Genomic DNA, 25,939 nt, shown 5'->3' on the forward strand with positions numbered 1-25,939 from the left:
GTGCGGCGCATGCGCATTGCTGTGACCTTCTGCCGGCGGTTGGGGCCGCGCGGGGAGAAATGGCCGCGGCCGAGCTGCCGTCGCTGCAGGAGCTAAACGTGCAAGAAGTGAACGTGTCGTCGGCGGTGCTGAAGGCGGCCGCTCACCACTACGGCTCGCAGTGCGACAAGCCCAACAAGGAGTTCATGCTGTGCCGCTGGGAGGAGAAGGACCCGCGGAAATGTCTGCAGGAGGGGAGGAAGGTCAATGAGTGCGCACTGGATTTCTTCAGGTACCCCAGCCTCCCCCCTTCCTCCCCCCTTCCCCCCTGCCTCTCCCCGCCCCCAAACCCCCCGTCCTACCCCTTCCCCCAGCCCCCCCCCCCCTACCCCCTCCCCCAGCTCCCCCCTCCCTCCCTTCAACCTCCCAGCCTCTCTCCCTCCCCCCAACCAGCCTGGCCTCCTTCCCCCGCAGCCTCGCCTCGCCTCTCTCTCTCTCTCTCTCTTCCCCCCCCCCCCCCCAGAGCCAGGATCCCGGGGCTGGCCGGCTCCGGCTGCTTTGTCAGGGCCCTTAGCCCACATGGTTGTGGTAAAGGCCGCAAGCCTCGGGCTGGATTTCAGACGAGTCCCGCTGTGCCTCCAAGGGCAGAACCGTTCGTGTTCTCCGAGCCAAATTGAGAATTTTAGGTGCTGTCACTCGAAAGCTGGCTTTCAGTAGGAAGTATTAATAAATGATGAGAAGAAAATGTAAACGAAGTACTCTTGTGTCAAGAGGGTAAATGCCAACACGATATGCATCTTGTGATTGCAGTTTCTAGTATTTTCAAAATGGACCAACTTTTTCAATTTACTGTGAATTTCACCAATGGGGTTAGATAGGTTAAACTTATTTACAATGTTAAGACATTTGCAGTAGTTGCATGCAACATCATTGTTGCAACAATGGCCCTAAACTTGAAAATCCAATTTGCCAAATGTTTTGATGAGGACTGCCATTAGCTAATGATTTTCCATTTTTGTTTGTAATTTGTGTTTGGTAACAAATGCCCCTCCTATTCCTTCTGCTGTCTCTCAAGAAGACGTGGTGCCAGGGTCTACATGTTAATCTGACACCCAGCTCCTTTCATCTACCTTTCTCAATTGCTTTGCCTCCTGTTTTGTCAATCTGCTTGCCTGCCATCCAGTCTTGCAAGAACTGTAAAGTCCACCAGTTTTGTATCAGCTGTGGCTCAATTGGTAACCCTCTTGAGTCTCTCAAGAGTCTCTTGAGTCACAAGGTTCAAGTCCCACTCCAGGGTTTGAACACAACTAGTAAAGACTGACTCCAGTGCAGCACTGAGGGAGCGCTGCACTGTTGGAGCAGACATCTTTTGGATAAGATCTGAAACCAAGGCTCCAACTGCCTGCCTACGTGAATGTAAAAGATCTCATGAAGAAGAGCAGGGGAGTTATCCCTAGTGTTTTGACCAATATTTATCCATCAGTCAACATCATGAAAACAGATCTGTTCATTATCACTAAGATAAAAGCAAAAAACTGCGGATACTGGAAACTTAAAACAAAAATACCTGGAAAAACTCAGCAGGTCTGACAGCATCTGCGGAGAGGAACACAGTTAACGTTTCGAGTCCGTATGACTCTTCCTTAGTTCTGTTGAAGAGTCATACGGACTCGAAACGTTAACTGTAACTTTATGTATTCTACAAACAGCAAAGGTCCCAGCACTGATCTCTGAGGAACTCCACTAGTCACAGCTCTCCATTCAGAAAAGCACTGCTGCCCTCTGTCTTCTATGACCAAGCCAATTCTGTATCCATCTTGCCAGCTCACCTCTGATCCCGTGCGACTTTACCTTCTGTACCAGTCTGCTATGAGGGACCTTGTCAAAGACCTTACTGAAATCCATGTATATAACATCCACTGCCCTTCCATCGTTGATCATCTTTGTCACTTCCTCGAAAAACTCGATCAAGTTAGTGAGAAACGACCTCCCATTCACAAAACCATGCTGCCTCTCACTAATAAGCCCATTTGCTTCCAAATGGTAGTAAATCCTGTCACAAAAAATCTTCTCCAATAATTTCCCTACCACTGACGTAAGGCTCACCGGCCTGTAATTTCCTGGATTATCCCTGCTACCCTTCTTAAACAATGGAACAACGTTGGCCATTCTCCAGTCCTCTGGGACCTCACCCGTAGCCAGTGAGGATACAAAGATTTCTGTCAAGGCCCCAGCAATCTCCTCCCTTGCCTCCCTCAGTACTCTGGGGTAGATCCCATCTGACCCTGGGGACTTATCCACCTTAATATTCTTCAAGACGCCTAACACCTCTTTTTTGATCTCAACATGATCCAGGCTATCTACACACTCTTCCCTATACAAATTGACCGCTAAGTCCTTCTCTTTGGTGAATACTGATGAGAAGTGTTCATTTAGTATCTCTCCCATTTCTTCTGGCTCCACACACAGATTCCCACCTCTGTCCCTGAGTGGGCCTACCCTTTCCCTGGCTACCCTCTTGCTTTTTACATATGTATAAAAAGCCTTGGGATTTTCCTTAATCCTGGTCACCAGTGACTTTTAATGACCCCTTTTAGCCCTCATGACTCCTTGCTTAAGTTTCTTCCTACTTTCTTTATATTCTCCACAGGCTTAATCTGTTCCCAGTCTTCTAGCCCTTACGAATACTTCCCTCCTCTTTTTGACTAATCTCACAATATTCTTCGTTATCCAAGGTTCCTGAAACTTGCCATGCTTATCATTCATTAGGATGCCGGTCCTGAATTCTTATCAACTGACGTTTGAAAGCCCCCCACATGTCAGTTGTTGTTTTGCCCTCAAACATCCGCCTCCAGTCTAGATTCCTTAGTTCTTGCCTAATATTGTTATAATTAGCCTTCCCCCAATTAAGCACCTTAACCCGAGGACTCCTGGTAAGTAACTCACCACTTACCTCCCCAAAGCTTGTCCACCATCTACAAGGTGCAAACAAAATGGACTGAATGGCCTCTTTCTGTGCCTGTAACTTTTCTATGGTTTTGTGTCAGGAATGTGGTGGAATACTCTCCACTCGCCTGTATGTGTGCAGCTCCCAACAACACTTAAGCTGGACACCATCCAAGACAGCATCCGAATTAGGAGCAGGAGTAGGTCACTCAACCCCTCGAGCCTGCTTCATCATTCAACAAGCTGATCTGAATGCATCATCAGCCCTATATTCCTACCTACCCCTGATAACCTTTCACCCCCTTGTTAATCAAGAATCTATCTAGCTCTGCCTTAAAAATATTCAAAGACTCTTCTTTCACCACCTTTTGAGGAAGAGTTTCAAATACTCTCAACCATCTGAGAGAAAAATTCTCCTCATCTCTGTCTTAAATGAGTGACCCCCTTATTCTTAAACAGTGACACCTAGTTCTAGATTCTCCCACAAGAGGAAACATCATCTCCACATCCATCCTGTCAAGACTCCTCAGGATCTTAAAGGTTTCAATTAAGTCACCTCTTACTCTTCTAAATTCCAGTGGATACAAGCCTAACCTGTCCAGCCTTTCCTCACAAGATAACCCATCCATTCCTGGTGTTGGACTAGTAAACCTTCTCTCTGAGCTGCTTTTAACGCATTTACATCTTTCTTTAAATAAGGAGACCAGTACTGTACATAATACTCCAGATGTGGTCTCACCAATGCCCTGTACAACTGAAGCATAAATTTCCTACTTTTGTAATCAATTCCCCTCAATAAATGATAACATTCTATTAGCTTTCCTAATTACCTGCTGTACCTGCATACTAATTTAGCAACCAATACTTCAGTCGCTTCATCCAAACCGTTTATATAAATTGTGACACACCACTCGATACATCCTGCCAACCAGAAAAAGACCCATTTATGCCAATTCTCTGCTTCCTGTTAACTAGCCAATATTTTATCCATGTCAATATGTTACCCTCTACACCATGAGTTTTTATTTTTTGCAATTCCATTTGATGTGGCACTTAATCAAATGCCTTCTGGAAATCTAAGTACAGTACATCCACCAGTTCCCTTTTATCCACAGCACATATGACTGTTTCAAAGAACTCCAATAAATTGGTTAAGCATGATTTCCCTTTTATAAAACCATGTTAACTCTGCCCGATTGCCTTGAATTTTAAGTGCCCTGCTATAACATCCTTAATAATGGCTTCCCTATGACAGATGTTAGGTTAACTGGCCTGTAGTTTCCTGCTTTCTGTCTCCTTTTTGAATAAAGTTGTTATATTTGTTATTTTCCAATCTAATGGAACCTTCTCCGAATCAATGAAGTTTTGGAAAATTAAAACCAGTGCATCAACCATCTCACTGGCCACCTCTTTCAAGACCTTAGGGTGAAGTCCATCTGGACCTGGGGATTTGTCAGCCTGTAGCCCTCGCAACTTGCTCAATACCACTTCCCTGGTGATTGTAATTGTCCCGAGTTCCTCCATCCCTTCCATTTCCTGATATACAGCTGTTTCCAGGGTGTTACCTGTTAATTCATCCGCCATCTCCCCATTTTCCACTATCAATTCCCCAGACGCGCACACTATCGGACCAACGCTCACTTTGTTAACTTTTCTTATTTGAATATCTGTAGAAACTCTGTCTTCATGTTATTAGTTAGCTTTCTCTCATACTGTTTCCCTCCTTATTAATCTTTTTGTCATTCTTTCCTGTTTATATTATTTCCAATCTTCTGACCTACCACCTGTCTTTGTGTAATTATATGTTTTTTCTTTAAGTTTGTTACTGACTTTAACTTTCTTAGTCAACCATGGGTGGTGGGCCCTTCCTTGGAATTTTTACCTCTCATTGGAATGTATATATTGTGTATTCTGAAATATCTCTGTAAATATCTGCTACTGAACTTCTATTGACATATCCCTTAACCTCATTTGCCATCATTTATTGCCCTTAATAAGCTGCTCAAAGCAGCTCACTTGATCAGCACTCCATCCACCAAATGTTTGCTCCTTCCACCACTGGCACATGGTGGTAGCTCTGTGCCATCCACAAAATGCACTGCTGCAACTCGCCAAGGCTCCTTCCATGGCACCTTCTAAATCGGCAACTTCTCCTACATAGAAGAACAAGGGCAGGAGATGCAAGGGAACCGCCCCTAGGTCCTTATTCCCCCCAAACACACCAAATGGCCTTATCCCGCCCCCCACCACCCCCGTCCTTGCAACTTCCTCCGGACTTCCAACTGTCAGAGACTTGTCGCCATTGTTCCTCTGACCGCTTATTCCCCAGTTCCTTCACCTCTATTTGATAGTCATGCATTTATCTGTCTAGGTCCTAATTCCTGAAATTCCCTCCCTGAATCTCTCTCTTTCTACCTGCAATAGATTTCATTGTGTAGAGGACTGAAAAGTTGGGTTGCTACTGTTGGAAGAACTGATTGGGAGGAAATCCATTGACTGGAAGATGCTGTTTGAATAACATTTTGAACAAAAAAAACTGCAGCTTTAACTACAAGGTGCTGGTAAAGGCATTAAACTTGGGTTATGAGAACAAAATACTTGGTTGTGGCTTAGAACGCTAATTCCCTTGTAATGCATTCACTTAGGTGGAGAGGTTGCTGAAGCTGGGATTGTCCTTAGAGCAGTGAGGTTTATGGGGAGACCTGTTGGAGATGCTCAAAATGATGAGGGGTTTTGATTGAGCGAGAGACACTGTTTCCTCTAGTAAGTGGGTTGGTAACCAGAGTACACCAATTAAAAATAATTAGCAAAAGACCAAGAGGATAGAAATCAAGTGGCCTCCATTCACAATAATACACCCCAATTTTCAGTAGCAGGTCTGTTGACCAGGAGCAGTTATGTTCTTCTGAATAGGAGGGTTACTGCTTCTCACCAGTTGCTGGCACTTAATTTTTGTTCCAGCAAACACTTGACTTTTCGATGCAACTTCAGAAGACAAATTGTTTTGTGCCAAATTGCATGCAACGTTACAGATGGCATGTGGTGAATTACTTAGCTGTAAGTAATGCAACTGAGGTTCATTGTGAATTTTTTTTGACAAATGCAGTGCCAAATTTTCTCTGATTTGATGGGTTACACAAAAGAAACCACTGGTATTTTTAGTCTAAACTAGCCTTGATGCTTTTGCCAGATATATTGGTAGACTTGTTACTTGCCACATGGCTTTTGACTGATAAATAACAGTTTCATTAGAAGCCTGGGAGTTTGGTAGCTGACTGCAACCTAAGACATTTTCTCAAATCAGCAGAAATCTTGCTTACACTGTTAACAATTGAAGGAATTGATTTGATCAGATTAAATGTCATGATTTGTACATTTTCTCATTTCACAGTGATGAAATTTGTTGTGTAATAAAACGCTTTCCATTTTGGGCATAATAGATCATGATCATGCTGCCCCTTGCTTGGAACTTTGCAGGAGCCCAATGTTGAATAAAGCCCCTCAGCTGTGCCGCTTACAGTTTGCCTCAGCTTTTGGTAGCAGTGATATTTTTCTGTTTTCCACATCAGCTATTTTATGGCCTCTGAGTGAGATTGGCAATTAGCAGCAGTTTTGTGCTCTGAGTCCACACTAACCAGGATGGATTGAGTTTAGCCAAACTCGTTTCAGTTACAGCCCTTAGAGCCAGAAGACAGGAGCTTTCATTTCACCCGCCAGGACTGGATTCACACCAGGCCCAGAGGTGAGAGGCCAGTAGCTAACTTAATACTCCACTCAGTTTGCCATAGTGAATATTTTTAATATTGTTTTTCCTGAGACTTTCCTCCTTTTCAGTACTGTGGGTTGGGATCTAGGTTTTGATCTTGATGCCAGAACGGGGTTTATGTTCAACGTAATCATATTTTCTAATATTTTCTTAATCATTTAAACCAGTCCATTACAGCCAACTTGGCAACGCACAGTATTAAGCTGTTCCTGATGTAATAAGTTCTCTTTCAATGATAGGATGACAATGGTAATATTCACTAGCCATGACATTGAAGGAGTATTCTATACAAGATGATTTTTTTCCAAATTTGCTATGTAAAATAAAAACAGTGCTGGAGAAAGTCAGGCCTGGCAGCATCTGTGGAGAAAGAAACGGAGTTAAGAGTCTAATATGACCCTTCTTCAGAACTGAAGAGAGCTAGAAATGTGATGGTTTTTATGCTTTTGAAAAATGGGGCAGGAATTGCTGGGGGGGGTAGGAAATTAAATGACAAAGATATCATGGGCCAAAAGGCAAAGAGAATGGTAAAGGTAGTAGTAAAGGAACAAAGTGTTGGTCCAGAGTAGGTGTTAATAACAGAATAAAGGTCAGCACTGTCTGAAAGCAAAACATGAGAACAATATACAGTTAAGATAAAAAGCAAAATACTGTGGATGTGGAAATCTGGAACAAAAACATAATGCTGGAAAAACTCAGCAGGTCTGGCAGCATCTGTGGAGAGAGAAACAGAGTTAACGTTTCGAGTCTGTATGACCCTTCTTTAGAGCTGAAGAGAAGTGGAAATTTCGTATTCTACTATCTTCAATTTTTTCTCTTGCTGTCCGTTGCATCACATGTTTACTTTTATTTCCTTATTGTTGAAGTTCTTTGTAGAACTGTCTTAATGTTGGCTTATTTTCATTGGAATCAGAATTGCTAATTTTTGAAAATGTTTTTCTTGTGTAGGAAGATGAAAACACACTGCAGTGAGCCCTTCACAGAGTACTGGACATGCCTTGATTATAGCAATCTGCAAGAGTTCCGCCGATGCCGCAAGCAACAAGATGCTTTTGATAATTGTGTGCTCGACAAACTGGGCTGGATTCGACCAGATCTAGGAGAACTCTCAAAGGTAAAGTAGATTATTTTAACTTCATCAAAAACTTGAGAATTACAGACACTTGGGGCTTTTCTCTTTGTTTTGAGGACAATGGTAGAAAGATGAACTTGCATTTTAAAATGCCTTTCATAATGTCATTATGTGCCAAATACTTTACAGTCGATAAAATTGCTTTTGAAGTGTGGTGTTATGTAGACAAAGGCAGCAGCTAGGTTCCACTGACGGTGAGAAAAATGACCAGTTAATCTGCTGTGGGTTTTGTTCTTCAGACATAAGTGTTGACAACGAACATGGGGAGCAGTCCTGCTCCTGTTCAAATAATGCTTTGGGCTCTTTAACTGTACTTGAGCAAGCCTTGGTTTAACATCTTGCATGAAAGATGGCACCTGAAACAATGCAGCATTCCCTCAGTACAGCACTGAAGTGCTGGCCTTGATATGCTCAAGCCTTTGAAGTGGAAGTTGAATCTACAGTCTTCTGTCTCAGAAGCAAGAGTGATAACACTGAAAGGCACAAAAGAAGACTTTAATACTGATGATCACTGCAAAATTTTCCATCAAATGGCCTTCCTCACTAATTGGTCTCCTGTGGTAGTATATTAGCTCATTTTCACTACAGCATTGTACCTTTGATAACAATCTCTGATCTGAACTGATTCTGTTGCTTAAGTTTTCTCCATTTAAAAAAAAGGTTTGGGGCTAGAGAGTCATTTGAGTCCAGTGGATCCTATCCATCTAGTATTCATACTCTGTCTATCATTCCAACCGGTTTGAATGCTCTAATATCTGCATGCCTCTTAGCTTGATAGTTTATTCTGCACATCGATTCTTGATGTGAAGGAGTTTCCTCTGATGTGTTCAATTTATTTTTTACCAGTTTATAGTTACAATCTCCCATTTATTTTTCAAGATTTACTGTGCCTAAGTCATTTATTATTTTTTTACGCTTCAAGACCTCTCTTAAGGCAACGTCTCCCTTGTGCTTAGACTCATTCGCATTCTACTTTTTTGCACCCTCTTCAATGTTTTTGTATTCTTTTTGTAAGAAATTCCTGATGCATATTGGTGACCAAAACCCTGCAATGCATAAGCTGCAGTAGCTCCTTTGATGCGATTCTAATTTTTCTGGCTACGTATCCCAACATTTCGTTAGCTTTTTTGAAAAAAGTTTCTTACTACTTCTGTTCCACTGACTATTTCCATGCATTATTTTGCCCAAAGTGCAGCACTTTCAGTATTAAATTTTATTTGTGATCTGTTTCCCTTAACAAATCCCTAGCTGCTTTCGATTTTCTATTATTGCAAGCATCATAATGTTGCATTTAGTTGTGTAAGTAGGAAGTACTGTCATGTGCAGAATACCACTCCACACCTCCTTTGCTCTGTCAGAATGCCTCTCATCAGCATCCTCTTCCTATCCCATACCATGTTTGTACCTGAACCCATTTTATACCTTAGAGTTTCAGCTTAGTTAGAAATCTTTAGTGAAGAACCTGACCAAAAACATTCCAAAAATCCAAGTAAATTGTTGCAAGGAATTCCATTAAGTACTTTATTCATCCTTTAATAAACGTCTAGATTTCTCAAGGATGATCTTCCCATAAATAAATGTTAACTTTCTTATCAAGCCATTTATATTCAAGTGCTCCTCCAGCTTATGCCTTCGAATGGCTTTCATTACTTGACCTTGTGCAAAGTTTTTAAAAACGCTTGCTGTAGCGTGTTTGGTGCATAGCCCTCAAAAATATCATTGTAATTGATTGTAGTGTATATGTTAGATATTTGACCAATTTGTAGCTAGCTCCCTTCATGGCTTCGTTGGCAAAGGCAGTATGTATCTACAGGCAAGAAGGCCTCTGCTTTAATTTATGATCTTTGCATTATTTCAACCGAGTGGCAGTAGGGTATGCAATTAATTTTAGAGGGAAGCGATCAGGCAGGGTTCTGTTTTGTAAAGGGCATGTGCAGGTGCCAAGTGAGAAGATCAAGCTTTGGGCTTTGGTGAGAGATCCACATGGTCAGATAGCTTTACTTTCAAGGTTTGCTTGCAAAACCGTGACTAAATAGCACCAATACTTTTTGAATGAGAGCAGAAGTCAGTGCTTGTGAAGGGAGAAATTTGACAAGAACAATATAGTTGTTTGTAGTTTTATACATTTATTCAATGTTTTCACGTTTGTAAACATCTACAAAAAAAACTTTGAAGCCTTTCACATTGTTACTGATTTGCAAATAATGCTCATTCAGTGGTTAGGATGAACCAATTAGAAACTTCTAAAGTCTTTGTTTGGAAGATTCTTTCCTGATTACTCCAGTTGCAAACATCAGTTTTGTTGCTCACATACATTACTATACATTTATGTATTGGGACATAAGAAACATGAAACAGTAGCAGCAAGCTAATTGGCCCTTCAGTCTCGCTCGGCCATTCAATAAAATAATGGCTGATCTTCCACCTCAACGTCACTTTCTGTACTATACCTATTTCCATTAGTATTCAAAAAATTATTGTTTATTCTCTTGAATATACTCAACAACTGAACACCCCAGCCCTCTGGAGTAGAGAATTCCAAAGGTTCTCAAACATTTGAGTGAAGACATTTCTCCTAATCTCTACTAAATGCCTGACCCCTTATTCTGCATCTGAGGCATCCTTTCATCCTCTAGCCTGAAGCCCTTATGAATTTTATGTTTTAGTGAGATCGTACCTCATTCTTCTTAAGCCTATGGAACATAGGTGAGGTCTGATCAATCTCTCCTCATTGGACAATCCACTCATCCCAGGAATCAATCTAGTGAATCTTTGTTGCACTCCCTCTAAGGCAAGTGTCTCCATCCTTGGGTAAAAAGACCAAAATTTTCCACAGTACTGCAGGTATGGTCTCACTAAGGCCCTATATAATTGTGTAAGACTTCTTTACCATTTTACATTTCTGTGTTTCTACACTGCAACAGTAACTACAGTTCAAAAATACTTCATGGCTGTAAAGCACTGAGATGACAACTGATGGTGAAAAGTGCTGTTTGAGTGCAAGTCTTTTTAATTTTTACTTCAATTCCTTTGTCATAAAGGCTAGCATATCATTTGCTTTCCTAATTACTTGCTGTACCTACATGTTAATTTTGTGATTCATGTACAAACACACCCAAGTTCCTTTTGAATACCAGCATTTCTGTCTCACTTTTTGGAAAGCAAACATTTTTTATATATTTTTCCTGCCAAAGTAGATAACTTCAGATTTCTCCATGTTATGTTCCATTTGCCATGTTCTTGTGCGCCCACTTAACCATTTTGTATCTTCAGCAAACTTGACCCCCTCATCCAAGTCACTGATGCACATTGTAACCAGCTGAGACCCAAGCACTGATCTTTGTGGTACCTCACTGTTTACAGCCTGCCAACCCAAAAATGACCTGTTTACTCCTACTGTTGGTTTTCTATCTATTAACCAATCCTTAGTCCATCCTAATATATTACTCCCAATCTCACAAGCCCTAGTTTTGTACAATAATTTCTTGTTTGGCACCTTAAATCTTTTTGTTTATAGATCAATAAACTACATCCCCAGTTCCCCTTTATCTAACCTGCTAACTACAACCTCAAAGAAACTCTAAACAGATTTATCAAACATTACTTCCCTTCCCATGAAACCACCTTGACTCTTGTTCTATTACCACGTCCCTAATAGTAAATCCTAGCATTTTTCCCTACTACGGATTTCATGGTAACTGAGCTAACCTTTTCATTTCTTCCCTTCTTGAATAGTGGGGCTTCTTTTGCTACCTTCCAATCTATGGGGACCATTCTAAAATTTGGGGAACTCTGGAAAATCATCCTTGATCTCTGGCTACCTCTTTTATAGCCCTAGAGTGTAGGCCATCAGGTCCAGGGGATTTGATGGCTTTCGGTCCCGTTAATCTCTCCAGTACTATTTATTTACTCATACTAATTTCTTAAGTTCCTCATTCTCACTTGACCCTTGGTTAAACACTATTTTCAGAAAGTTTATTGATTTCTACCAAGAAAACAAAGGAGATGTTTGCTTAATTATCTCTTGCCATTTCTTTATTCTCAATTATAATTTCTTCTGCTTCTGCCTATTAAGGAACCCACGTTTGCTTTCACTTATTTCTTTGACATACCTATAGAAGCTTTCACTATCTGTTTTTATGTCTCTTTAGTTTATTCTTATTCTATGTTCTCTCGATGAAAATTCTTAGTCATCCTTAGCTAAATTCTAAAATCCTTCCAGTCCTCAGGCTCACTATTTTTCTTGGTAACATTATAGCCTCTTCCTTTATTTTAATGTTATCTTTAACTCCTTTGTTAGCCATGGTAGAACCACCTTTCCTTGTGGGTGTTTTTAACCCTTAAGCGAATGTACATTTGTTTTAAATTATGAATTAATCCGTTTAAATGTTTGTCTTTGTTTATCTGTCATTACATCTTTTTATGTAGTTTCCCAATCTACTTCAGCCAGTGCACCCCTCACACCCACATCACTTGCTTTGTTCCGATTTTAAGACCCTAGTTTCAGAGTTAACTAAATTACTTGCAAACTCAATATCAAATGCATCATGTTATGATCGCTCCTCATCTGAGGCCCCCTAACCATCTGGGGCGATAGTTGGATTCTCTCCACGCTATTACGGCAAATTTGCTTTGCCCACTCTATGACGATTAAAGACCCCATGATTACTGTATTATTCTTGTCACATGTGTCCCTAATTTCAAGATTTAAACTCTGCTAGACACTGCAACTACTGTTAGGAGGCTTAAACTATTTCCACCAGTGTTTTCTGCCCCTCATTGTTTCTTAGTTCCACCCAATCTGAATTTGCATCTTGTCAAAACTCAGATCCTTTCTCTCTTCTATCTTTACCCCATCCTTTATTATCAGGGCTACCCCCACCCCATTTTTCAATTTTGCCTATCTCTTCTAAAAATCGAGTATCCTGGAATAGTTGGTTTGCAACCCTGGTCACTGCAACTATGTCTCCATAATTGCTATTAGATCAAACCCATTTAATACTATCTCTGCTATTAATTCACCTATTTCATTATGAATGCTTCACACACACAAATTTAGTGCCTTAGCTTTAACTTTTTTTCTGTTAATCCTTGATGTCAACTCATTAATGCCCTTTTATCTTTAAGCTCTTTGCCCTTTCCTGACACTCAGCTTATTTTTACCCAAATTGCTAGTTTGCTGTACAGCCTCGACTTTTCTCTTGCTGCTTTTGAATTTACTCTTTTCTGAATCCTCTTGTCTGAATGCATGAAAGGCTACAAGTGTTTAAGTCCCTAATGTTTAAATTCCAATTGCACTTGAATTTGATGCTCAGGACTGTATTGTTGTTAAGTGAATTCTGTTGTGCACTTGCTAAAGTATTTTTCAATGTCAGTTTGAATTGCCATTAACCCATGGATAGATTATTTGGTGCATGGCAGTTGAGCTCGCTTAACTATCCAATCAGTACTTGTTTTCCCATTCAATTTTTTGAACACAGTAACAAAATTGTCAGTGATTCAACTTTTTAAGCACATGAGTCTGTTAACATTTGCAGTATTTAATGTACTGACAGGGATTTGTTCACTCAGTTAAGACTATGTTAAATATATACAAAACTTGTCTTGTACTATTTTAAGATGACGTGGAAGACATTTTTTTTCAAACTTATGGCTTAAATGAAAATAAAGAATTGTAGGTTGTGTATAATGATACAGGTGAGGAGGCCTGCCTTTGGGTCAGTGCAAGGTTTAACCCCCGATATCTGCCACCAAGTAGTGAATTGCATTGATGACCTTTTTACCTGAATGGATTCCTTTTTGGGGCAATTTTTTTAACTTGTAATGAGAAAATGGTAAATCCTGCAACCCTTTGTACTGAGTCTACTGCCCAACACCACCCCCCCAAAAAAAAATAACTCCTATGGTTTAACTCATGTGGCATAGCTAAAGATTCTGTCCTCTTGAAGTGTGTATTAGGAGCTTTTGCTTCTTTCAAATATTCTTTGTTAAATTAGTTGGCACCATGGCATCTTGCCAGCAGACTTCATACACATCCTACTTCAGAGTGCCTTAACTGGCTTGTCTGTCATCCAGCTATAAATATTTTGCAGAATTTTCAGGAACAATTTGCCAATACTCTCCTCCTTAGAGAACTGAGCCCAATGTTAATAGTTGTGAGAAAAACAATTCTGTACTAACATTGGGCATCAAGCCAATGCTTTGCTTCATTTCATATCACTAGGCTTTACTATTTATATGTTTCACATTCTATTTAGTGAAATTGTGATCATTTGTCATTTTTGATCCTCTGTTAGACTACAGCAACATGAGTGTGGTTTGAATTCTTAGATTTACAACTAGGTTCAACTTGTAATACAAACTGTGTTTTTGTTAGTAATGGCGGCATTGCTATTTTGTATATAATCAAATGCCTGTCCCTGATCCACCCTTCCCTCCAAAAATATTAATTGTATGCTAGTAAATTGCCTGTGCTCTTACCCATGATCACTTGATAAATATATACAGGTTTTTTTGAGGTACAAGATGGCAAACGAATTGGGAGAGAGATTTCATATGCTTATTGCACAGAACCATCGAGGGATTAGAGCCCCATTATATCACAATAACTGACATAGGAAAACTGCATGGGAAGTAGTTACGTTGCAGTTCTGGTATTATCCTTGTAAATTTGCTATGTTGTACATATTGGGGAAAAGATGAACAGGCTGTGTCTCTTTTTCTCTTGGAGAGAAAGCTGAAGGGTGAGCTGTGAAAGATTTTGAGTACAGAGAGAGAGGTTCTTCTTGTGGGGAAGAGTAAAACTAGAGCCCAACAATATTAGGTAGCCACCAAGAAATCAAATGGGAAACACAGAAGAAACTTCTTTACTGAAAGTAGTGAGATTGTGGAATTTGCTACCACGGAGTAGTTGAGGTGAATAGTCTCGATGAATTTAAGGAGAAGCTGTGTAAGCATGTGAGGGAGAAGGAATAGAAGTTTATGCTGAGAGGTAGATGAAGATGGGAGGATGCTTGAGTGCAGTATAAACCCTGGTATGGATTAGTTGGGGCAAATGCCTGTTTTTGCTGTATATTCTATGTACAAATTACAGTGGAAATGCGGACAAAGGCATGACAAATTTGTGACAGCAGGATGTAAAGATGCATTGACTGACAGTACATGACCTACACAAGATGTAAGTAACTAGAGTGCTGCTGGTTTAATGTCCTGTAAAGCTTTGGAGCTCTGCTTTTAGGATTGAACAGCAAATGCATAATAGATCATCAAATGAACCGTGTCTTTTAGAAGCTGTAGCAAATCTTCAGAGCTCATTGTCATAACAATGACAATGACCCATTTTCAGCAAAGTTTTATAATTTGAATTTTTTTAAAGCTTTCCCTTTCTACTAATGTTTTGGTGAAATCTAGCTAATTTCTAAGTTTTAATACTGATTTTTTTGTATTTGCTAAAATTCAATGTTTTCGCCAGTTCTGGCCACCATAGACATGAGACCTGCAATTCAACAAGAGCAAGTGTTTGATTTGACACAACAGAGGACCGGATATGTTTGAACCTTCAGCTTACAAACTTATTTAAATCATAATTTTGGGCGAAGCTGTGACAAATTGTACAATTCCACACTGTTTTAGCAGTACTCATCAGCAGTGTGCTCCCTATAGCCCAGAGTTGAGTTACTCTGAGGACTTACTTTGGTGCAGTAAATTTGTTATTCATCTTTGAAATAGGAGGGGTATTGTTTCAGAAGTTCTTTCTATACTTTGGCATATATCCATGATAGCACTTTATAAACCTATGCAAGAGCTCTCGTAAAAGGCATTTTACAATTGAATGAATAGTATTGATGTAAATTGGGTCTGTTATATAAAAGATATGATGACCTCTATTGTACGTTTGGTTGTAAATCAATCAGTTCATGCCCCACAGGAAAATATATTGTGCCAGATAACTAGACTTGTTCCAATGTAAGACTGGGTCAGTTTTTTAAACAAACAACTTCCACTTGGATACAGAGCATTTTCAGTTTGCTATAGTACTGTGGTAGTTACTGAGTTTTACAGCCTCAAATTGCCGTGTGGGTTGGTATTAATCATTAAATAGTTCAAAAGTTGAATTGGCAGATCCAAATGGCAATAACTAAATTAGAAACTGACTATTATTGCTGGGAATATGGTATGCGCTTTTAATCTTTGTAATAAGCCCTTTGTCAGGGCTGAAGACAGGAGGGCTGGACTGTATAGATCAGCAGCCTTATCCAAAAAAAATCAGTGCAAGTAGTACTGTTTTTAAATAAAATTGTTTGTGCAGGTAAACTTTAGCAATAGAAAGTGCCCTGCAACAAAGAGAGTGATCATTCCCTGGATGTTGCTTTAAATTTCAGTCAAGCATCATCAAATCACACCACTTTGTTTTTACAAATGTTACTTTTTTCAATAGTGATCCTGTCAATACAGAGATTTGACTAACAAGTTAGTGTGGTTTGATAATAAGTGCAGGCAATGTGACTGTCACTAATCTTAATTCAGATTTGATCTGATAGAATTAATTGTGTTAGTGTTGTAGTAAAGGAAGTTTGTTTGGCTTGGTTTCATCTTTATTGACCTTCACTGCAATACTTTTAAAGATTAGTTAATGTTCCCCACAATATGATTTCTGACATTTCATTATATTAAGGAAAAGAACATTGTACATTTCTCTAAATTAGTGTGAATATAGGTATTTGAATTATCTAGTGTGCCACTTTGTGAAGGGTATTTCTTTGTTGGTTCAATTCATTGTGTTTTGTATTCATAGGTTACCAAGGTGCAGACAGACCGGCCAATTCCCGAGAATGTCTATCACTCCAGGCCAAGGCCAGAGCCTAACCCAGTCATTGAAGGAGAATTGCAACCCGCCAAATATGGCAGCAGGCTCTTCTTCTGGAACTGGTGAAGGATGAAGCAATGCCACACACTCAGAGACTGAAGAATTTAAATAATTTGTTTGTGATTGCACCAAGCCAAGTGGGTGTTTAAAAATACCTGGGGCCAGTTGTCCAACAGACATCCTTATCATTGTATGCAAATAATGTTGAGAAATAAAAATATAATTTAACCATGCCCTTGAAGTTATTATATCTCTTTCCACTTCCCCAACACACAGCATCAACAAAAAAATACTTGCACTTATATAGCGCCTTTAACCTAGTCAAGTGTCCCAAGGCACTTCAAGGGAGCATTGTCAACAAAATTTGATACTGTTGAAACCATGCAAAGAGATATTAGAACAGATGACCACAAGCTGCTGAAAGAGGCAGGTTTTAATAGAGGCAAGGAGGTTTAGGGAGGGAATTCCAGAGCTTAGGGTCTCAGCACCTGAAGGCATAGCTGCCAATGGTGGAAAAATCAAAATTGGGGATCTTCAATAGTCCAGAATTGGAGGAGATATTTCTAGGTTAGAGAAGGTTACAGAGATAGGGATGGATGAGGCCATGGAGGAACATGAAAATAAGAACACTGTGTAAGCACAGAGGTTATTAGAGCACTGGTCTGTACCTTCTGTGAAGCATGTACAGACTGGGTAAGTGCAACACTAAATACAGTTTTGAGGTTTAGATAGACCTAAAATATGTGTAAGTATTATAGTTCTGGAAATAACAAAAGCATTTGTAAATTTTAAAAAGGTTTACAGCCAAGTTTTCAATATTTTTATTAAAACTTAAATCACCTACAGAATGGATTGAAATGATTCCACCTGAATTATTTAAAACAACTGGGGATTTTTAATGGTGTATATAGAAATACCTATATAAACGTTTGACTATTCCATGTTATATATTTTGTTTTTTACATAACTGTTTATGATGGCAATCTCCTAAACAGAACTTGCATACTCTGGTCTAGAAGCTCTGCTTTTTTTCATAATGTACTCTTGTGGAGTTGCATCACCTGAGGATTAGCAATTATTCTCACCATAGTCTGTGTTCTAGATTAAACGTGATGAAACTCATTTTATAATGGCATATATTAAACACCAACAGGTTTTACAGACTACAAATGCAAAACATTACAATTAGTGTTGAACAATAAAAATTTGCACTTGCATTTGAGAACCATCTAACATAATTTAAGTAGGAATATAAAAAGTGCAGAAGTTGTGAACACAGTAATGCTTTGAAACCTGTCAACCGTTCATTTGTTTACTCAACTTTTCAGATGATCATAATTCATTAATATTCATAAATAAAATTTGACAGTCCAGCATAAAACCCAGATAAATACTTAAATAGGGAGACAAGTAGGATTCACAAGATTTGATCAACAGAAGGAGAACATATCTATAAAGGTCCAAACACAATTGCTGGGTTTCCAGACAAGCCTGTGTTACCTGAAGTGTAAGCAGTGACTGTGTGCGTGCAATTAATTTAGGGTAAACAGCTGATGTTTCTTGTTTTCTAAACAATATAACAATTAGCAATTTAGAGCCATACAAGTTTACAGCGTAGAATGAGCATTCAGCCCACTTTGTCGGCTCTTTAGAGCAATCTGAAATGAATGCCATTTTCCATCTTTCAACCAATAGCCCTCTAACTACTACTACAAATATTTAGCAACTTTTCCCTTAAAAGATGAAAACTGTGGCTACCTCATACAAATTCTGTTGCAAAACATTCCACATTGAGGCAACTATGTGCAAAGAAATCCAACTCACCCTTTGGTGTCAATTTTCAATTGACCTTCACCCATGATTCCCCAAGCAGATGGAGTAGTCTTTACCTACTAATTCTTATCAAAACTCTTAATTTTAAAAATCTACATGAAATCTCTTTGCATTGGAATTAGTCACAGTATTTCAAGCATGATAATTGTAGCTTCCCATCCCTGGGACCATCCTGTTGAAGCTATGCTCTCTGTAGATTTAATGTTCTTTTTATAAATTAGTCACTACTGCAGTTGGTGATGTAACCATTGCTTTGGACAAATGTATGATTATTTCATTAATTTATACAACTCAAAATCCTGTTACAATAGTCTGACCTAGGTGCAAATTTGTGACAAAGAATTCCTAAAGCTTAATGTTCCTGGATGTATGGTACACTTTAGAATGCTCTGACAGATGCTCCAAAACTCAGACCAACTTGATGGAACTGACATCCAGTATTTTCTAGCCAATTGTTGATTGGACTGACACAACCGCTTCAGAAGTACACTTCAGGATATCCGTTGTGCTGCAAAAATATTATAACTTAGTTTCAACTACTTGAAAGGAAAGGCAGAAATTCAGCAATTCAACCCATTTTTATGATGGGCTATTGTAACAATATAAAATATTAAAGTTTAAAGTACATTAAGCCAAGTTACTTAAAATGTATTTACCGTCCTATACACTGTTTATCAAAGCCTTTTAGCCTAGCTATGCTCATGTTACATTTTTTTATGGTTTCTGTTACAATCAGGTGAGGAGAGGGCAAGATGGCTCCCTCTTTTCCCACTCATTTGACTGCAACAGGTTTATTTTTTTTAAAAAGGATACACTTGCCAAATCAGTGAGTGCTTAACCATTTTATGTGCAGTGGCTATAAAAGACAGATAGGTTTTCTTGAGTTTTTTTAAAAAGAAAAGGGAATTGTATTTATTGTACTAACCTGGTTTAAGAATAATAAATGTTCCAGCCTTCTCTCACACGCACCAATAAGTTAGAGTGCGAGGGTAGAACAAGTGATACGGTTCTCATAGGTTGATGACTTGGGTGGATCCAGGTTGAGTTCTGTGGTCCCGCTGGTTTCAGCGTTGAGGTGGTTTAAAGATGTGGCTGGACGATTTAACTGTTCTTCTGGAGACAGCAGCTGGTGGGTCCAGTCCTTTGTAAAATCTCTGTCTGTGGCACAAGGATAGTGAAAATCGACAGATAACGTCCAAGCTTGCAAGATGTGTGAAGAGAACGAGACCCACAGGGCTCTTGCCCCCTTGGTGTTGTTTCTGCTTGTGTCTGGTCAGGAGAAAACAGTTTTTTAAATATAAAAAGAGTTGGCTGTCCTGTGATTCTCTTTCTCCAACTGACCAATGCCCCAAATATGATCATGGCTAGTGTATTTCAGATGGATGGTTTCAAATTGATTAGATTACGGCTGGGGTGAATTCCTTTCTCAGCCAGAGTTCATTTATCTGAGGGTGATTGCATTCAAGGTGTAGTCCCCACCCAGGTGATTGTTGGGATGTTCTGTCAAAGGGTTAGGAGATGATCCCATTCACACTTCAAGGTCATTGGTCTATTCTGAGGTTTTCTAGACAGGCTGGCTCCACTTAATTGCTTTGGAGTTTATCATGTTCAGTGATGCAAATTTCCAGCCACCTTAGAAGCTGTAGTTTCAAGTCACTGGAATGCTGCTTCAATCCTTTTAAAATCCAGTGATTCCCAGACAGGAAATTCATAGCCTTTTTTTATAACATTTCATTCGTAACATTTCATATTTACCCAGTTAAACATTACAAATTGATTTATTGGCGACATGTCCTGTGCAATAGGAAATAGATTTAAATATTTCAGTTTGAATCAAGTTGTGATCACCATCCGGATGGGCAAGGGCAGCAGGCGCATGGGAGCATCACCAACGCCGATTCCTCCTTAAACTCACCCTTCACCCTGACAAATAGATCGCAATTCATCATTGTCACTCCCTAGAGCAGCACTTTGGGAGGACCATCACCGCGCACACACACTACAGCAGTTCAAGAAGGTAAATTACCACCACCTACCTCCTCAAGAACAGTTAATGGACAGCGAATGCTAAAGAAAAAAACCCAGGTACAATGCTCTTTATCAGCACAGCTTTTGATAGTTTTGCAATGACGTTGGTTGTTGACAAATTGATACATCATGCTTTTCATATAAAACCTTTTCTCCTTTGCCAAATTTGTAGAGACAGAATGGGATGGTGAATTTAAGCAATTTTGTTTCATTTGTATGGCTAGGAAAACAGTTACAGTTCGATGTTGAATGGATTGTTAACCTCGGCAGCTTCAGCTGATGCAGTGTGATTGGTTGAGATGCCACCAGGAATGGATCCTCTCAGGACAGGAGTTCAATATGTGGGCGATGGTCTGACTGAGACGGCCACACTCACAATCTGAGCCGTTCCTCATGTTTCACCTGCGGAGCAAGTGGCCACATCATCCCTCACCTGTCCTCCAGCGGCTGAGGATTGTCCAGGTTTTCCATGGAAGGTTGAAACCTGGGACTTTGCCCTCGGGTCAGTTACCAGGTTGCGGTTGGTTACATTTGCAGTCAGCCAGAAGGTGCACCAGCAAGAGGTGGGGCTGTCATCAGTTTGTACAATGTGGAGTGGGTTCCAATAGCAACTATGGGATTAGTGCATGGGTTTTTTTTATTGCGGTCCTGCGTCAGTGGGAGAGCTTCGTCAGCTGTCAGCGATGGTGTTCTTTGGGGAGGATGTTAAAAACTAAACGGATGAAGTGGACATTATGCGGGGAGGCAGGTTCAAGAGAGAATTGTACGAAATGCCTCTGTGAAAATGTCCAGATGGTAAACAGAGTCGATAACCTGGGCACAATCATGAGACAAAACATAGCAAGCGAGCCCTACCCGTGAAACAGATGGAAGGAGGGTGCAGGATGTACGGGAGTCGATGTTGTACAAGATGAGTAGGTGCAGATGATGAAAGTTGCTGGTTTGGAGTGAATGGTCCTGATTGGAAGCGCTCTGTTTTGCTATGATGCCCTTTGCCCTGCTGATGAAATGACTGAAGATGCTGACATTAAATACGCAATTGATAGGGCAGCCCGGGGTCAGTGTGCCCGGGGTCAGTGTGCCCGGGGTCAGTGTGCCCGGGGTCAGTGTGCCCAGGGTCACTGTGCCCGGGGTCAGTGTGCCCGGGGTCAGTGTGCACGGGGTCAGTGTGCCCGGGGTCAGTGTGCACGGGGACAGTGTGCCCGGGGTCAGTGTGCCCGGGGTCAGTGTGCACGGGGTCAGTGTGCCCGGGGTCAGTGTGCCCGGGGTCAGGGTGCATGGGGTCAGGGTGCCCGGGGTCAGGGTGCCCGGGGTCAGTGTGCACGGGGTCAGTGTGCACGGGGTCAGTGTGCCCGGGGTCAGTGTGCCCGGTGACCCACCTGTTTTCAGTCCAGGGTCAGTGTGCACAGGGTCAGTGTGCCCGGGGTCAGTGTGCCCGGTGACCCACCTGTTTTCAGCCCGGGGTCAGTGTGCCCGGGGTCAGTGTGCCCGGGGTCAGTGTGCACGGGGTCAGTGTGCCCGGGGTCAGGGTGCCCGGGGTCAGTGTGCACGGGGTCAGTGTGCCCGGGGTCAGTGTGCCCGGGGTCAGTGTGCCCGGTGACCCACCTGTTTTCAGCCTGGGGTCAGTGTGCACGGGGACAGTGTGCCCGGGGTCAGGGTGCCCGGGGTCAGGGTGCCCGGGGTCAGTGTGCCCGGGGTCAGTGTGCCCGGTGACCCACCTGTTTTCAAATGACCAGAAAACTGCATCTGAAGTGTATCGTGGGGTTTCTCAGTAGACAATAGAAAACCAACAGCTGCTTTTGATTTCCTGGGAATATATTAACAGCTTTCATAAAATGCACTTACCATGCAACATTACAGTTTGCCTGGAGGGCTGGCAGTCGAACAGAAATATATTTACACTTACTGTAAATCATTCTGACACTTCCACTATCACAAGAGTGCAAATACTGGATGCCAATCGTGTCTGTGAAGTGTGTTTATTAATAATGATTAAAGCCATATATCGCATAACTTTCAGAGGTAGGTCACGTATGATGTCCCGTTTAACATTGCTGATTATCTTCTTTTTGTAAAGCATGTCTTTGTTATACAACCCAATATTTTGGTTTTAAAGTGACAGCGTGGATGTTACCTTTTTGACAAGCTCGTTTTCTTCAGGTTTCCAAAAGATGTTGCTGAGATTTGTGGGCGAGGTTGAATGTACCAGGCGCTGAGTGTAATGCGCTGGAAGCTATTTTCTAAGCTCGGTTTCCCAGGGTTATTCCAATGTGTGTTTGCTGAGCCCTGTCCTGTTGGGTAGCCCGAGTGAGGCTTTCTGTGAAGGTGACCCGGACACCATGTTCACAACCTTTCCACATTGGCTGAGATTGGGCCAGGGGCTGACATGTGTTAAAATGCTCCCGCTTTCCAGGGGATTATTGGAAAAGCTGTGGGTACTCAGGAGAAGAAGGGGCCGGTGTTGTGTACATGTCACAGGAGAAGTGGAGACAATTGCGACTCACAGACCTCAGGGAACACCTTCATCGCAGCTGGGCTGAGTGGTAGCAAGCGGTGTGATGGCACTGCCTGGGGGGAAGAGCTCACTACCTGGGGGAAGAGCTCACTACCTGGGGGGAAGAGCTCACTACCTGGGGGAAGAGCTCACTACCTAGGGGAAGAGCTCACTACCTGGGGGAAGAGCTCAGCTGATGGTAGCACAGGGATTACAACAATCTCCCACACAAAGGGAAGAAAACACTGGCCTGGGCGAAATGTCTGGAATAAAGCGCCGGTGTGCCAATGAGTTTTGAGGCAGTGCGATGCCCTCTCGCTGAATGTTATTTTTATAGTTGGGGAGGACCCGTTCTGCTGAGCCTTTGGAAAACCCGGCTACCCACAGCCGAACTGGCACTGGCCTCTTCACCATCACCCTGGTGCTGTGCTGGCCCTTCCACTTTGACTCCCCATCCAGCAACACCACGATTTTAAGCTTCTCACCCTTGTTTTAAACACCTCCCCTCCCCATCTGGAACCTCATCCAGCCCCACTACCCTCAGGATCTTTGCTCCTCCAATTCTGGCCTCCACCAGAGCTAGTCCTACCATGGGCTGCTGAAAGCCCAAAGCTCTGGAAGTCCCCCCCCCCCCCTATCATTCTCTCCTCTTTTCGGAGACACCTTCAAATCTGTTGCCTTGACAAACCCTTTTGACCATCGATCCCAAGATCACCTTATGTGGTCGAAGGTGCTGCAGAGTCTGGCCACCACTCTCAGATTATGTGGTTTCTACAGTGTCAGACTTTGGTTGATGACACTCCTGTGAAGCAGCTTGAGATGTTTTACTAAGTTAAAGGTGCTATTTAAATGCAAGTGGTTGTTTCTGATTGTCTGTGAGAAATGTGGTAAAAATGGTGCTGGTGTCTGCAGGGTGAGATTTCCACGGGTGTGAAATTGAAAAGCGCGAGGGCTAAGGAGTTCTGCAGTATCTATGGATTGTCACAGGAACTCACTGCCCATGGACCGTTATGGAGCGCTGCCGTCGGTAGCCATTGGCTATTAAGGCCCCCGCTTCAAGAGGGAGTCACTAATGTTGGGCCAGTGACTTGCAGGAGTTGATTTTCCCCCAGTGAACTCCAAACAAGTCAGGAGTGTGATGGAATGCTCTCCACTTACCTGGGTGAGTGCAGCTCCAAAAACACTCAAAAAACTTGACACCTTCCAGAACAAAGCAGCCCAGTTGATTGGCACCCCATCCACCACCTTAAGTATCCATTCCCTCCTCCGCTGATGCACCGTAGCAGCACTGTGTACCATCTCCAACAACTCACCAAGGCTCCTTCGACAGCACCTTCCAACCCCATGACCTCTACCACTGGAAGGACAAGGGCAGCAGATATATGGGAACGCCACCACCTGCAAGTTCCCCTCCAAGCTACTCACCGTCCTAACTTGGAAATATATCACCATTCCTTCATTGTAGCTGGGTCAAAGTCCTTGAACCCCCTCCCTAACAGCACTGTCGGTGTACCCCAGCCATTGAAGAAAGTGGCAAACCACCACCTTCTCAAGGGCAATTAGGGATGGGCAATAAATGCTGGCCTAGCCAGTGATACCCAAATTCGGGAAGATGGTGGCGTCGTGGTAATGTCACAGGACTAGTAATTCAGGCCAATGCTCTAGGAACATGGGTTTAAATCCCACCACAACAGCTGGAATATAAAGCGTGTTTCAGTGATAATGACCATGAAACTATCATCGATTGTTGTAAAAGTCTATCTGGTTTGCTAATGCCCTATAGTGAAGGAAATCTGCCATCCTTACCTGGTCTGGCCTACATGTGACTCCAGAGCCACAGCACTAACTGCTCTCTGAAATGGCCTAACAAGTCAATCAATTTAAGGGCAATTAGGGATGGGCAACAAATGCTTGCCTTGCCAGTAACACTCACACCCAATGAAAGAATGAATAAAGAAATGTTAACCCCCTTTCTCTCTCCACAGATGCTGCCAGACCTGCTGAGTTTTTCCAGCACTTTGTTTTTATCTGCCAGAGACTGTTCAGCCTGCCACAGATTTGCCAAAGCACTTTCAGCCCTGCCGTTCTTCATTCTCCGCATTTGTCTGCATGAAAATTGCCCCTACGGCAACTTGTTTTACAAATAAAAACTCTGTGTAAACAGAGCATCTTATACTATCAAGATCCAGTTGGAATGAAGAACATATTGCTTAGAAAAAGCTGACTAAAAGGCGAACACTCTGTCAGAGAGAGGTAATTGACTCTGGCCTTGCACCACACATATTGGAAATCAGCAAATACTTGAATTTTGAAAATAGGTGTGTTTCGTTACAAATAATACACGCATTGTCGAGATGAATTCTTACCGAATTGGGTTTATATTTATTAATTGTAAATGAGACAGGAGAGGAACAAATGGAAACTGCTACGTGTCAAATGATTGGGTGAAGAAAACCATGGAATTGAGAGTTCTGCACATTTTATAGCTTAATTTGGGGGGAAAATGAGATGCCATTAAAAGTGGAGGGGTGGTTCAGATAAGAAATATTTTACTAATGCTTTCTAAATTTCATGTCAGTGCATTTTCCCTGTTTATTATTTGTAGACTTTTCTGCTAAATTGCCCTTCAGTAATGGACATTCTAACATAACCTTTAATAGCACTTCTCAGCAGTTCCTTGATAGAAAAATCACCCATGAACACTACATCGGTCTCTATTACTGGACAATGTTCTTGTTCCTTTGTGTAGTGCATTCAGGGTTGAATGTCATCGTTGGCCACCATTGATTTATAACCATTCTCGCCATAAATTCTGCCTTATGAATAACATATTTTCAAATGTAGGTCTTAATTCTTTGACAACCTAATTAGCCAGGGAAAAGTCCTGGTACTTGA

General features: G+C 41.5%; 1 protein-coding gene and 1 long non-coding RNA gene across 2 annotated transcripts in view; one reads left to right on the top strand and one right to left on the bottom strand.

The window, feature by feature from the left end:
• The window catches only part of LOC144685408 (uncharacterized), a 1,061,419-nt gene that overhangs the window by 204,230 nt on the left and 831,250 nt on the right, over positions 1–25,939 (bottom strand). The gene's annotated exons all lie outside the window — the stretch shown is intronic.
• On the top strand, positions 18–16,922 carry ndufa8 (NADH:ubiquinone oxidoreductase subunit A8). The gene is made up of 3 exons (XM_078549818.1): positions 18–271; positions 7,640–7,805; positions 16,618–16,922. Exons 1-3 carry the CDS (start codon positions 60–62, stop codon positions 16,753–16,755), a joined length of 516 nt encoding a protein of 171 aa, XP_078405944.1. The 5' UTR covers positions 18–59; the 3' UTR covers positions 16,756–16,922.

The sequence above is a fragment of the Cetorhinus maximus genome, chromosome 10, assembly GCF_964194155.1.
Source record: "Cetorhinus maximus chromosome 10, sCetMax3.hap1.1, whole genome shotgun sequence".
Classification (NCBI taxonomy): domain Eukaryota; kingdom Metazoa; phylum Chordata; class Chondrichthyes; order Lamniformes; family Cetorhinidae; genus Cetorhinus; species Cetorhinus maximus.